The sequence below is a fragment of the Onychomys torridus genome, chromosome 10, assembly GCF_903995425.1.
Source record: "Onychomys torridus chromosome 10, mOncTor1.1, whole genome shotgun sequence".
NCBI classification, from domain to species: Eukaryota; Metazoa; Chordata; class Mammalia; order Rodentia; family Cricetidae; genus Onychomys; species Onychomys torridus.
In genome coordinates, this window is record NC_050452.1 from 24,277,029 (window position 1) to 24,291,351 (window position 14,323).

General features: G+C 40.0%; 1 protein-coding gene across 1 annotated transcript in view; it reads right to left on the reverse strand.

The window, feature by feature from the left end:
• The window catches only part of LOC118592293 (coiled-coil domain-containing protein 144A-like), a 139,681-nt gene that overhangs the window by 61,208 nt on the left and 64,150 nt on the right, over window positions 1-14,323 (reverse strand). The window contains 4 exon segments of the mRNA XM_036201110.1: window positions 4,094-4,181; window positions 5,644-5,680; window positions 8,315-8,373; window positions 10,184-10,290. Coding sequence (XP_036057003.1) covers window positions 4,094-4,181; window positions 5,644-5,680; window positions 8,315-8,373; window positions 10,184-10,290 — 291 coding nt within the window.

Genomic DNA, 14,323 nt, shown 5'->3' on the forward strand with positions numbered 1-14,323 from the left:
TTTTGGTAGACGGTCACTTTCATTACATTAATTCTAATGACCCAGGAGCATGGGAGGTCCTCTCATCTTTTGATGACTTTAACTTCTTTCTTCAGTGTCTTAAAGTGTTTATTGTACAAGTCTTTCATTTGCTTGGTTAGAGTAATTCCAAGACACACATTTTTGAAATGGTTCAGTTTCCAGGAGCTTACAGACTCTCTGCTGTTTCTGTTGTGGATATCCCACTTTGATCCATGGTAGTTGGATAGGATGCAGGGTGTTACTTTAATTTTCATGTGTCTATTGAGACGATTTGTGTCTCAGTATGTGGTCAATTTTGGGGAAAATTTCATAGCTGAAAAGAAGGTATATTCTTTTGTGTTTGGGTAAAATGTCCTGTAAGTATCCGTTAGGTCACTTGGGTAGAATGTCATTTGTTTCTGCATTTCTCGGTTAAGTTTTTGTCTGGATGATCTGTCGATTGATGAGAGTGAGATATTGACATTACCAATGACCAAAATATGTGGTTTTAGCTATAGTAGTGTTTATGAACCTGGATGCTCTTGCATTCAGAGCATAAATATTTATAATTGCAATATCTTCTTGGTGGATTTTTCCTTTGATGAGTATGTAAGTATCATCATTATAATAGCATCTGACTTCTCATTGGAGACTTTGAAAGCCAGAAGGTCCTAGACAAATGTTTTGCAAACTCAGAGATGCCTGACCAGAATACTATACCCAGCAAGACTATCAGTCACAATCAACAGAGAAAGAAAAATATTCCATGATTAAAAACAAAGTAGTTTCTATTAATCCAGTTCTACAGAAGCCATTAGAAGGAAAACATCAGTCAGAAAGGTTTAATCACACCCAAGAAAACCCAAGGAATAAACAATCCTAAGCAAGTAAATCAAAAGAGGGGAAATTTCCACAATAAAAAACAAAAACAGGAATCAATAAACAATGCTTCCCTGTCCCTTGTGTTTAGTATTTGTTTGAAGTCTATTATGTCAGATATTAAAATGGTGACATCTGCTTGCTTCTTGGGTCTATTTGCTGGAAATACATTTTTCTGTCTCTTTTCTCTGAGGTGATATATCCTTGTTGGTGAGGTGTGTTTCCTGGATGCAGCAGAAAGGTGGATCCTGTTTTCTAATACAATCTGTTAGTCTGTGTCATTTTTGTGGGGGAATTGAGACCAATTATAATGAAAATTATTAATGAGCATTGTTTATTGATTCCTGTTTTCCTGTATGTTTTGAATCTGGATGTTTTTAGATTAAACATTTTCTTTAAATGGGATACCCAGTTCTTCTATCTTGTCTTCAATGCCTGAGATTCTCTCTTCTATGTCTTTTAATCTGTTGGTGAGGCTTACCTCTGAGCTTCTTGTTTGACATGCTAAGTTTTTCATTTTGAGTTTTATTTCAGTTTGGGTTTTCTTAATGATGCTGCTGTTAAATTCTACTTCTATGTCTTGTATTGTTTTTATTATTTCTTTTAACTGTTTATTTGCATTTCTATGATCTCCATTAAGGCATTTATTAATATCCTCTTTAAGGTCTTGAATATATTCATAACTGCTATTTTGAAGTCCTTGCCTTGTACCTGAGCTAAATTGCTTTTCTCAGGACCTATTGCAATAGGGTTGCTGGCTTCTGGAGGAGGTATACCACCTCGACTGCTCCTGTTTGTGTTTTGTGCTGGGATCTAGGCATCTGGAGTTGCGATGTTTGAGGTTTTCCTTGGTGTAGCTGTCTGGTCTCATTTTGGTTGGTTGAGTGTTTGGTTCAGTGGTTGCTGCTGCTCACCCTGGATCCTAGGCAAGTGGATCCTAGGATCTATGTGTTTGTTTCTGTGGGTTGATGGGTGATGTAAATGCATGGGGATGAGCAAGAAGGAAAGGGTGAGGGGGCAGCAGGAAAGAGCCAGAGGACCCTGGGTCCCCACAAAGAGGTGGGGTCCCCAAGCAATGCAGGAAGGTGGGAGGAGGGCCTTCTGCTGCACGGGTCTATAAATAAGTCTGGAGAGGAGAGTGAGAGTTAGGGGACTCTGGGTCTGCCAATTTTTGTATTTTAAAGTATCACTGTGATGTTAGAAACGTGAAACCCTATGTTAGAATCACGCTGGTTTTCCTAATTCTATATCGACAGCAGACACATAGTTCTTCCTTTCTAGCTTTTCCATATGCTGTGGAAGTTAAAAATTAGACAATAAGCTAATAAAATCACAAATCCATCACTCTTCAGATCTTAGATTTATAAGCATTCAAATACTTTCCAGATACTGTCCGAATGTTGGAAACTTAGACCCAACACTGACACACTGCACTACTCAGTTACACACTCAGCTGTGGTGTTCACAGTTGCTAAATCTTTACACGTGGACTCTTTTGGAGTGTTGGAGGAATATAATCCTGAGGATTCCTGAGTTTCAAAGTTGAAGGAAGTTTTATGTTATTGAGGTGGGGTAGCCATGTGGTAGAGCACTGATTACATACACTTGGTTCTGGGCTCAAACAGTCCAGTTAAAAGGAAGAAAAAACAATGAATATGAATGTCAGTCAAGCCTTCTGTGAGTGCTTCCAAGGGACTTTATTAGAAGGGATACTTGAAAATACCGACAGGTGCTATCTAGAGAGGGTTTTGTTGATTCTGTAGTTCATCTTGCTTTTCATTCTTTGATGACAGATACTGACTCTTAGAACATACCATGACTTAAGTGGCTCAATGGATGTGCCAACACGTGTTTCTGTAACATGGTGACATTATTATGAGAAGACAAATCTGAACTGCACAGAAAAATGCAACATCTACATTTTAAAATAGTCTTTCTTTTTGATTGTCCCAGATGAAGAGTCCTCTCCAGTGCTGAGAGTGTGGCTCAGTAGACGGACTTCCTATCACATGTATGACACTTGGTTTGATAACCAACACCCCAAGATAGGATGCAGGAATACAGCTGAAATCTTCATTACTACGCTGCAAATAATGCTTGTTTTTCTTATGATATAATTGATTTTCTTAAAGCACCACAGTATGGGCTGGGAAAATGGACTGGGAAGTTAAGAGCACTGGTTACTCTTCCAGAGGTTGGTTTCCCAGCACCCACACCAGGCAGATCACACAACCCACACAACTGCCTAACTCCAGCTTCAGAGGATCCAACACCTCTCACCTCCATGGGCAAGAGCACACAGGTGCATATATGTGCACTTGCGCGCACACACACACACACACACACACACACACACACACGCACACACAAATGATAGCATAAATCTTTTAAAAACTCTACATGATAATAAATCAAAAATCACTGAAGGAATAAAAATCTACATGTCTTGGTAGGTAGTTAGAACCATGGGACACCAGAAAATTCCTTGATCACTATGTTAAGTGACTATATTAAAATTTTAAATTTATTTTGTGTGTAAGTGTTTTGCCTGCATGCATGCCTGTGCACTATATGTGTGCCTGATTCCTATAGAAGTCAGAAAAAGGTTGCTGGGTGGTTGTAATGCATGCCTTTAATCCAAGCACGTAGGAGGCAGAGACAGGTGGATTTCTGAGGTCAAGGTCAGCCTGGTCTACAAGAGTGAGTTCCAGAACAGCCAGGGCTACACACAGAAACCCTCAAAAATCCAAAGAAAGGAAGGAAGAAGGAAGGAAGGAAGGAAGGAAGGAAGGGGCAGGCATCTGAATCCCTGGAACTGGACTTACAGATGGTCGTGAGCCACTGTGTGGTACTGGGAACCAAATCCAGTTCTTCTACAAAAGCAGAAAGTGGGGGCTGGAGAGATGGCTCAGTAGTTAAGAGCACCGACTGCTCTTCCAGAGGTCCTGAGTTCAATTCCCAGCAACCACATGGTGGCTCACAACCACCTGTAATGAGATCTGGTGCCCTCTTCTGACCTGTATGGACACATGCAGACAGAGCACTGTATACGTAATAAATAAATCTTTAAAAAAAAAAAAAAAAGCAGTAAGTGTTCTTAACCACTGAACAACTCTCCAGGGCTGTGACTGGGTATTTTGTAAGTATGGAAAGTAGATTATTATTGAATTTAAGAATAAATGCTAAAACAATCAATGCTCAGAACAAGATGAACCTCAAAGATTTTTACCTTTGTATCAAAATTACATTTGTCCTTTCTTGCTGTGGTCTCAGGGTCACTACGATCAGGTTTGGTGGAGAACCTTCAGAATGAAAATATATAATAACAAATGAGTTCTGGTGTTTTAAAAACTGCCTCGGTTCAACTGTGATCGTGTTGGGCACACTGAAACTGTGTTATGTAGAAAATCCACTTCTCTATATCAAGGTTCAGCAACTCATTTAAACTGTAACCATTCTGTCTACTTTTCTCAGAGAGAAGCTAGCAATGTTTTTATACTGGTCTTATGAAGAATATATATGATTTGGATGTTTATCAATGACAGTCTTAATCCATTTTAAGCTAAACACATATAAAAACATTTCTCGGGGTTGGGGATTCAGCTCAGTGGTAGAGCGCTTGCCTAGCAAGCACAAGGCCCTGGGTTTGACCCTCAGCTTAAAAAAAAAACAAAAACAAAAGTAAAAACAAACAAACAAAAAAAACCACACCAAAAAAACCAAAAACCATTTCTCTTTAATAAATGCACAGATTAAAAACAATCCATTTTTAAATTTTTCATAGGAACCAGAGAATGCTATATTAACAATATTATAAGCAAATAATTATGATTGTGTTATTGATTAAAGTCAAATGTGTTTGGTTATGAAATGTAAGAGATAGAATGCAATATTTAGGAGTCTGAGAAGTGTTACCAAGTGCAGGAGACTATATCAAATTTAATAAATATGTCCCAAATTCCTGTATCATCATGATTATGATGCTATAGACCCCAGATACTCTAAACTCATCAGCATGACCAAAAGCAATCTGACCTTCTAAAAGCGCCTCACTTCGTGGCAACTCCATCCTTAGAAACTGCCATGAATCTGCCTTTTAATTCCACTCTCATCTTCAATGGACTTCACTATTCTTACACACTTCGTCTTTAAAGCACTGACCTCCAGAACAATAACTAAAGGTCTCTGTCCTTAGGAACATGAGGTCAAATGGCTTTTTTTCCCTGACTCCCTATTTGTGTCTCCCTTGAGCTGCCCACTTCGTTAAATTTTGTCTAGTCTGTTCACCGACACTGAACACACTTGCTGCTGGTGTTTCCTGCATTACTTTATCTTCCTTTCCTACAGCTATGTATCCCCTTTGCTTGTGCAGACCCGATGACAGTCCACACAGTGACAGGATTGGTTCTGACTACAGCTGTAAAGTTAAGACCATGATTAGAGAACCACCACGCTTGCTGAGAACACTCTGCACATGAGCTCACACGTGCCCTGGACATCGTGAATTATGTTATATGAAGCAGTTTCTTTGGTCTATCAATTATGCAGAAGAGCAGGAAAACACACTGTAGTGCACAGGCCTGGGTCGGCTTCCCGACAATTACAGGATTGTGGGCCCTTCAGTGAGAGCCACCTACTGGGTTGTGACCGACGTGGTGTGAGGACTGTGAGATAGCAAGTGTCCGGCACACCATGTGACAGTGAGCTAGAGAGTACCAACAAACACCAGTTCATTTTTTCTGTACTTCACCTTTAAAACCCTACCTTAGCACAGAGCAGGATTCAGTACTTTCAGCTGCTTCTAAAGGTAGAGGAAAATATGTTGTTAATCAGCAATATCAAATACTAGCAAAGAGGTAAGTATGATGTCTTAAAACTGTATAACTGATGATTGTTTGGTAGTATGAATAAATTTGGAGCCATGCATCAAGAGAATTCTTGTGGTAGGCAATCCACTCTTTAAAGGCCGATACTTCCACTAGTTTGTGTCTTTCAAATCAAAAGAAGAAACCTGTCAAAATTTAATACCTAAACGTAAACTGCCATGCACACTGACCACGATTGTAGCTGCACACCATCAGACTGATGGAAAATGACATTATTAGAAGAATCAGTGTGACAGGCTGACAGTGTCCAACAAGTAGTGTGACTCTCGGGTAATGGCACCAGGAGCAGTGCTAAGGAGTTTGCTCACTTTTATTTTTAGATATTTTTTCATTTTTATTTGACCTCAGTGGATGTTTTGCCCACATGCAAGTCTGTGCACCACCTGTACATCTGGTGCTTGCAGAGGCCAGAAGAGGGTGCTGGATCTCTTGGAACTTGAATTACAGATGGTTTTGAACCATCATGTGGGTGATGGGACTTGAACCTGGGTCCTCTGGAAGAGCAGCCAGAGTCACGACCCAGTCACTTCTCCTCCTTAACTTACTTTGTTAAGACACAACATGACCCTGCAGGGTTTCAGAGGAAACTTCCCCACTACAGATAAAAACCTGCCATAAGCAACATCAGTGAACGGCTGTGGTCCTGTGCAGCTTTGCAAAACATAATGGACAGAGCAATGGGGGAGCAAGATCTTTTTCAGTCTCCAGACTCCAGCAGAAGAAAAGATAGAGAGGCATCAAGATGCTTGCTCTTGCTACGAAACACTAATAACCTCTCTCAGTTCTGCTCTGTTCTCTACCTCATGTGTGATTCAATGGCTCACTTTGGCTCCCATGGAACTATTTCATGGGAAGAACATTCCTCGATGATTTATCCATGCTTTACATTACTTATAGCCAGAGACAGGCTTGAAATGCACCACTGAGGGAAAGAAAATTGCTATCAGATATGAAAAATGTAGAAATGAAATCATTATCTCACTCAAGCTTCAGAATGGGTCAACACAGGGCTCTCTGCATATAAAGAAAACTTTCTTTATCTCATCTAAAGCATGAAAACAAGTAGTGGAATTCTCTTAGGTATTTCCCAGGACAGACAATCTACAATACTCATATATATATATCAGAGTGTACTCTGTGTGTGTGTGTGTGTGTGTGTGTGTGTGTGTGAAGTATGGCTTCCTTAGAGTGTTGGCAACTGTGGTGGTCTGAATGAGAAAGGCCCCCATCAGCTCATATGTTGAACACTTGGTGTCCAGTTGGTGGAACTGTTTGGGAAGCATGAAGAAGTGTGTCTTTGTGTGTTACTGGGGACTGGCTTTAGGACATGCCATTCCTACCTAGTTCTCCATGCCTCATGCTTGTGAATCAAGATGTAAACTCTCAGCTATGCTCCAGTATCATGCCTCCCTGCCTGCTCCCATGATCCCTTCTATGATGGTCATAAACTCTAACCCTCTGAAACTGTAAGCCCCAAATAAACTTCTTCTATAAATTGCCTTGGTCATGGTGTTTCTTCACATCAATAAAAAGGTGACTAAGACAGAGGTGTTAGGTACAAGGCCTATCACTAGGAAATAAAACAAAGATGCTAAAATGTAATGATTTCCAAAAGGAACTTCATTAGGTTATAAATTTACAGACTGCGCTCATGTTCATCCCTTGCGTTCTTTCATGTGTAACAAAGTGTCTCTTATTCAGATTTGTACTTTACCCAACCTAGAGTCTTCTAAAGGAGTCTCAATTGAGGAATTGCCTACATCAGTGGCCTGTGGCCACTTCTGTGAGAGATTGTCTTGACTGATGATTGATGTGGGAGGGCCCAGCCCACTGTGGATGACACCATCCCTAGGCAGGTGGGCCTGGGCTATTTAAGAAAGCTAGCTGGGCATGAGCCAGTGAGTGAGCCAGTAAGCAGTGATCCTCCATAGTTTCTGCTTGAGTTCCAGAAAAGCAAACTAGACTAGAACAAGACTCTAGTCTTATTTCCAATGGCAAGGTAGGTATGAAAATCATTGTGATGACCATTTTATAAAGTATGAATTCTTAAGAATGTATCCTCCTATTTTGTAAATGTTGTGTCTGGATGTAATTGAGCCTTGTTTCTCCTAGGTATTACAGAATAATGACATTCCTCTCAGCCATTCTCAGTCTATTGCATATCTCTAAAGAAATTAAGTTCTTTATATGAACGTCTACATATGAAAAGCATTCCATGAGAGCTTACACCCATAAATGACAATAAAAGAAACTCTAGAACAGGTGTATTTCAGTGGGAGAGCATTTATCCAGAACTGGGGAAGCCCTCGGTTCAACCTCAAGACCACAAAAGGAAAACAATCTTTTTCAGGTTACACTGCTTCAGAAAGCAAAATATATTTAACGATTAACTCATTAAACAGCTCTGATTCTAGACAAATAAGTGATTTAAAACTACAAAATCATTTTACAAGTTCACTTTGTAAACACCACTTTCATGATTTGAATTACTTATTACTTTTTTAATCAAAGAAAGGATTATCTAGAATAATTCCTAGTCCAAGTCTTACCTAGATTGCTTTCTTGACAAGTTTCCAGTCCCATTTCTTCATATCTTAAAACACCTTGTCTTTTTCCATAAATGAGAAAAATAATAAGCATTAATTACTATTTTAGTAGAGGTATGAAAACATTTAACAAATACTTAAATTCTTCAAAGAATGTTTCATTAAATACAAGAGAAGTTGTCTCATATACTTCAAATGTACAAACTTTTAAAGTTTTGTGGCATTTGAAATTGAACAAGCAAATAAACACATAAAGACAAAAATAAAAACAAGTGATACAACCACTAACCAATGTCTCAAGGCCACACATCTAGCAAGTATGAAATCTAGGAATTAAATGCTCTCTTATGTGAATCTAAAACCTATTTGTTGGAGAATATTATTTTAAAATGTGTTGTATTTTTTCCTTCTGCTTTTGTTAGCAATTAAAATATATGTTTGATTAAATAAAATTAACCTGCAAGCAGGAGGCTGAGTCAGCAAGTAGCTGACAGGAAGTGGTAAGGAAGAACCACATGTAGCAAGGGTTTTTTAAGTGGGTGCTCAGAGAAGGATGCTGGGTTTTCTGGAAGACACCAGCAAAAGGAGAAGATTAGCTACTTGCTATTCAGCCTCTCTGAGCGACAGAATTCTACCTAAACCATTGAATCATGAGTCTTTACATTTAGATAAGTTCTCTTAGTAGCTTTGAAAGAGTCGGTGCCTGAGGGAACAGAATCCCCTCAGGCTGCAGCCCTTGCAGCTGAATCACTGCTGGTCACAACAGAGTTGCAATCTCTGACTAGGATAGCCATTGCTTAAGGGCAGCCACTGTTGCTAATAAAAAACAGATGATGCCTACTTCTGTTCTTGTTATCATCCACCTATTCCCTACATTCACTGAAGAATGGTTAATGCAAATAAAGACAGTTTACCCCAAATTTCTGTGCTCACTACACATAAAGTCTAAGACACTATTAAAAAGAAATGTAAAAAGACCTAAGTGGATTCTGGTAATCACAATCAACAGTCACTCATAAATACCATCAGGTGAACATTCCTTAGAGATAGCAATCTGAAGCATAGTTATCCAAACAAGAAAGTGATTTTCAATTCCTGTTGTGTTTAACAATGTACTTTCATAAGACATGTGCATTAGAAGCAGTGATGAAAAAGAAAACAAGATGTTTGTGCTCAATGTTGAATAAAATATGAACAAGTCCGTATTTTACAAAATCTGTAAAGCTAATGTGGAATCCTTTAGCATCATGTAACATAAGACCAGGTTGTGAATAATGAGTACTATGCATCATTAAAGTGAGTATCAATCCTTTTCAACACTTCTTTTTTGTGTCTGCACTGAATAGTTCATTTCTAAATTACTTATGCTCTGTGTTGGTAGTTTGAATGTAATTGGCCCCATAAGCTCATAGTGAGTGGCACTATTAGGATATATGGCTTCGTTGAAGTAGGTGAGGCCTTGTTGGAGGAAGTGTGTCACTATGGGGTGGGCTTAAGGGTCTTATATATGCTCAAGCCATGCTCAGTGTCTCAATTCACTTCCTGTTACCTGTGGATCAAGTTATAGAACTCTCAGCTCCAGCACCATGTCTGCCTGCATGCTGCCATGCCCCACCATGATGATAATGGACTGAACCACTCAACTGTAAGCAAGCCATTCCAATGAAATGTTTTCCTTTGTAAGAGTTGCTGTGGTCATGGTGTCTTTTCACAGCAATAGAAACCCTAAGACACTTTGTTTTGATAACTATATCTCATAAACTAGAATTGAAATTGGTTTCTCGCCATTGAATTTTTCAGATCTCAGCACTGACTGCAACCACCCAGAGCACAGTAAGGCTGTTCCTCAGAGAAAGGAGGAAATGGGGTCACCTCTTCAGCTTGGCATCTGTCTGTAACTTGGCAGCTTCTGTTACTGAAAATTCTTTCCTCTGTAGTTTGTTTTCCTCCAGAGGAGCTGAAAGTGACACCAGATCATCCTGTACAAAACCAAAAACACAGTAACTCAACAACTCACAAAATGACACATATTCAACATAGTTAAAAATCTCCTAACACACTCTGTTAACATGGTTGTGTAAGGCAGATGGGAACTAAATGGTGTCTTTCCCCTCCTCTGAGCCTTCCCCTGTACAGTTCTTCCCTGTTCCCCAACTGGAGCTGTCATACCAGCCCCCTCTAAACTCAGTTCATGAAGGAGAGTTGGAGTGAGGACAATGGACCGTATCTCTAGTAGAGGGAGGATGCCACCAGTCACCAAGTGGAAGGAGAAACAAAGAGCAGCAGAGAAGTAAGTGAACTCTGTTCCTTGTGGAAGGAAGGGAAGCAGACGCCATATCCAGAAGGCACAAACCACAGTCCTCACCAGCTCAAACCCAGTGGAGGATGTGGGTGAAGTTGCGAGTCTTCTATGGACAGGCCAGTTAGTGATGAAGAGAAATTGTGTGTGTTGTTACTACATGAAACATGGAAAGGCAAGGCAACATGATTCCTTCAACAGATCATAGCTCTTTAGACAGAAATCAAAGATACTCAGATGTATAGAATATTAGAAGACTGTAACATTTTTCTGGTAAAAGTTATTGATGACCTGAAAAAGAATACAAATGAGCAGATGAGTTCTATCAGTAGCTCACAGGAAGTAGTTAGCAAGATGGCTGAGAAAGTCAGATGTGTGGATGACAGGGTCACCAACCTGGACGTACAGCTCAGCAAAGAAGTTGAGATTTTTTTTTTTCCACCAGAAAACACTGAGTGAGGCTTGATAAACATTTTCAGCAAATTATCAGGATACAAAATCAACATGTAAAACTCAGTGGCTTTCCTACATGCCAATAACAAACTAGCCAAGAAAGAATTAAGTGAGGAAAAAAAATTCATTCACAGTTGCTTAAAAGACAAAATACCTAAAAATAAACCAAACAAAGGAGATTAAGAGTTTTATAAGGAAAAGAAGACCCAGAAGAAGGGAATTGAAGAAGACAATAGAACATGGAAAGAACTGCCATGTTCATGACTGGCAAATTGAACATTATGAAAACTGGTATATCACCAAAAATGACCTACAGATTCAATACAATCCACATCAAAATTCCAATTGCATTCATCATAGTATTAGAAGAAACTGCTAAAATTCATATGGGCCCACAATAAACAAAGCAATCCTTAGAAAGAAAAATCCCCAAGGTATTACAATGACTAATCTCAATTTCTGTTACAGAATCATATTAACAAAACCAACATTATATTGGCATAGAGACAGAAGTGGGACCTGGAGAAATGCCTCAATTGTTAAGAGTACGTGCTGCTCTTGTAAAGGACCCAGGCTCAGTTCCCAGCAGCCACAGGGCCACTCACAACTGACTACAACTCCAGGTCCATGTAATCCAGTGTCCTCTTCTGGTCTCTAGGGGGAACTACATGTGATGCCCTTAGATATGGGCAAAACTCCCACACACATAAAAATAGTTAGAACACAAACATGTGAAACAATAGACTAGAATACAGAATATACCTATAAACCCAAGCACTTAAACCCACTTTTTTTTTTTTTTATAAAGTTCACAAAAACACACACTGGAGAAAAGACAGCCCCTGACCAATGGTGTTCAGAGCAATGGCTCCATATTAAGAAGCCAGGAACTAAGATCCACACATCTCACTCAACACAATCATCAATTCAAAACAGATCAAAGGCCTCAGTGAAAAACTGTAAAATGTATGAGGAAAACCCCTAAAAGCTATGTTAAGTATTAGTATAGATTTTCCTTCCACAAAGGATTCTAGTATTGCAGAGACTAATAGATGTGTAGAAGTTGGGATTGTGTGCTATTAGAATCATGAACAGTGAAGAAGGCAGAGTAAAGAGACAGCCTATAGAGGGCTCAAAACAATTTTTGCCAACTATGCATTGGAATTGACTTAATATCTAGGATATATAAGGAACTGCAAAAATTAAACATCAACAAACCAATCATTGCTGTGGAATGCCATTCTGTATGCTGTGAATATGTGTTGCTCTGATTGGCTGATAAATAAAACGTTGATTGGCCAGTAGCCAGGCAGGAAGTATAGGTGGGATAAGCAGACAAGGAGAATTCTGGGAAGAGGAAGGCTGAGTCAGAAGTCACCAGCCAGACAGAGAGGAAGCAAGATGGCAAGGCAGAACTGTGAAAAGGTACCAAGCAACATGGCTAAACATAAATAAGAATTATGGATTAATTTAAGTGTAAGAACTAGTCAGTAATAAGCCTGAGCTAATGGCCGAATAGTTATAATTATGAAGCCTCTGTGTGATTATTTTATAAAAGGCTGTGGGACTGTGGGTGAAAGATTTGTCCCAACTGTGGGCCAGGTGGGACACAGGAAAACTTCCAACTAAAAATCATCAAATCTATCAATAGACTGATGAACTGAGTAGACAGTTCTCAAAAGAAGACACACAAATAAATGATCAATAGACTCTTGAAAATGTCCTCGATGTTCTTAGCTGAGATGGCTGGTTTTTCATTGTCAACCTGACTTCATTCAGAAGCATCACAGGAACACAGGTCAACCTGTTGATGGTGTCTCCAGAAGGGTTTTACTGAGGTGGGGAGGCCAACACTGAATGCAGGCATCATCCTCCTGTGGGCTGGAATTTCAGGATAACAGTTGGAGGAAAAAAGCTGAGATCCAGCCTTCATTCCTGAGCTTCCTGGTGGCCGACATAATGTGACCATCACACTCACATTCTTGCTGCCATGGCTTCTACCATGGCGGGCTAGCCTCAACCATGGTGGGCTAGCCTCAGACAGGGGACTGATATTAACCTTTCCTCCATTGAGTTGCCTCCATCAGGCATTTGTCTACAGCCAGTCAGAAGGACAGCAATATTAAAACTACTTTTGAGATTCCATCTCACCTTGTCAGGGTGGCCATCCTTGAGGACAGTCAATAATGGAGAGGATATAGATGCTGCTGTCATCCCAACAGGAATGTAAATGGGGAGCCCCTATAGAAATCAGCATCAAGGTTCCTTATAAAATGAAAGACAGAACTACTATTGGATCCAGCTATGTCCACTCCTGGGTATACACCCTCAAACTCTAAGAGAAAACCACCAAGATACCTGCACACTCACATTGATTTCTTCACTATTTGTGGTAGCCAGAGAATGGAACCAGTCTAGATCTCCATCATAAGATTAATGTATAAAAATGTGGTACTGTACCAATGGGAATTTGTATAGCCATAAAGAAAAATGAAATCATGTCATTTGCAGGAAATGGGATTAAATTAGAAGTCACTATGTTAAGGAAATAACCCAAACTCAGACAAAACTTCATGTTTTCTTCTATATATGAATTATAGATTTAAAATTCATAGATATTCACATATATATTTGTGTTCATATAGAAAGGGAGCTTATAGAAGGTTGGAAATAACAAGTATAACTTAATACATGTGGTAATAGATTGCTGGCAATGGTGGAGAGAAAGCCTGATCTGACCTAGTCTGGTGATCAGATGGCCAAACACCCTAACGGTCATGCTGGAACTCTCATCCAATAACTGATGGAAGTGGATGCAGAGATCCTTGGCCAGGCCCCAGGTGGAGCTCCAGGAGTCCAATTATCGAGAATGAGGAGGGACTGTAAGAGCATGAATTGTTGAGACCAAGATTGGAGAGGCACAGGGACAAATAGCCAAACGAATGGAAGCACATGAATTATGAACCAAAGACTGTGGAGCCCTCAGCTGGATCAGGCCCTCTGGATAAGTGAGACAATTGAATAGCTTGAACTGTTTGGGAGGCATCCAGGCAGTGGGACCTGGACCTGTCCTTAGTGCATGAGCTGGCTGTTTGGAACCTTGGGCTTACACAGGGACACTTTGCTCAGCCTGGAAGGAGGGGACTGGACCTGCCTGTACTGAATCCACCAGGTTGAGCTGAATCCCCAGAGGAATCTTGGCCCTGGAGGAGATGGGAATGGAGGGGAGGGGCTGGGGGGAAGGTAGGGGTGGGGGCAGG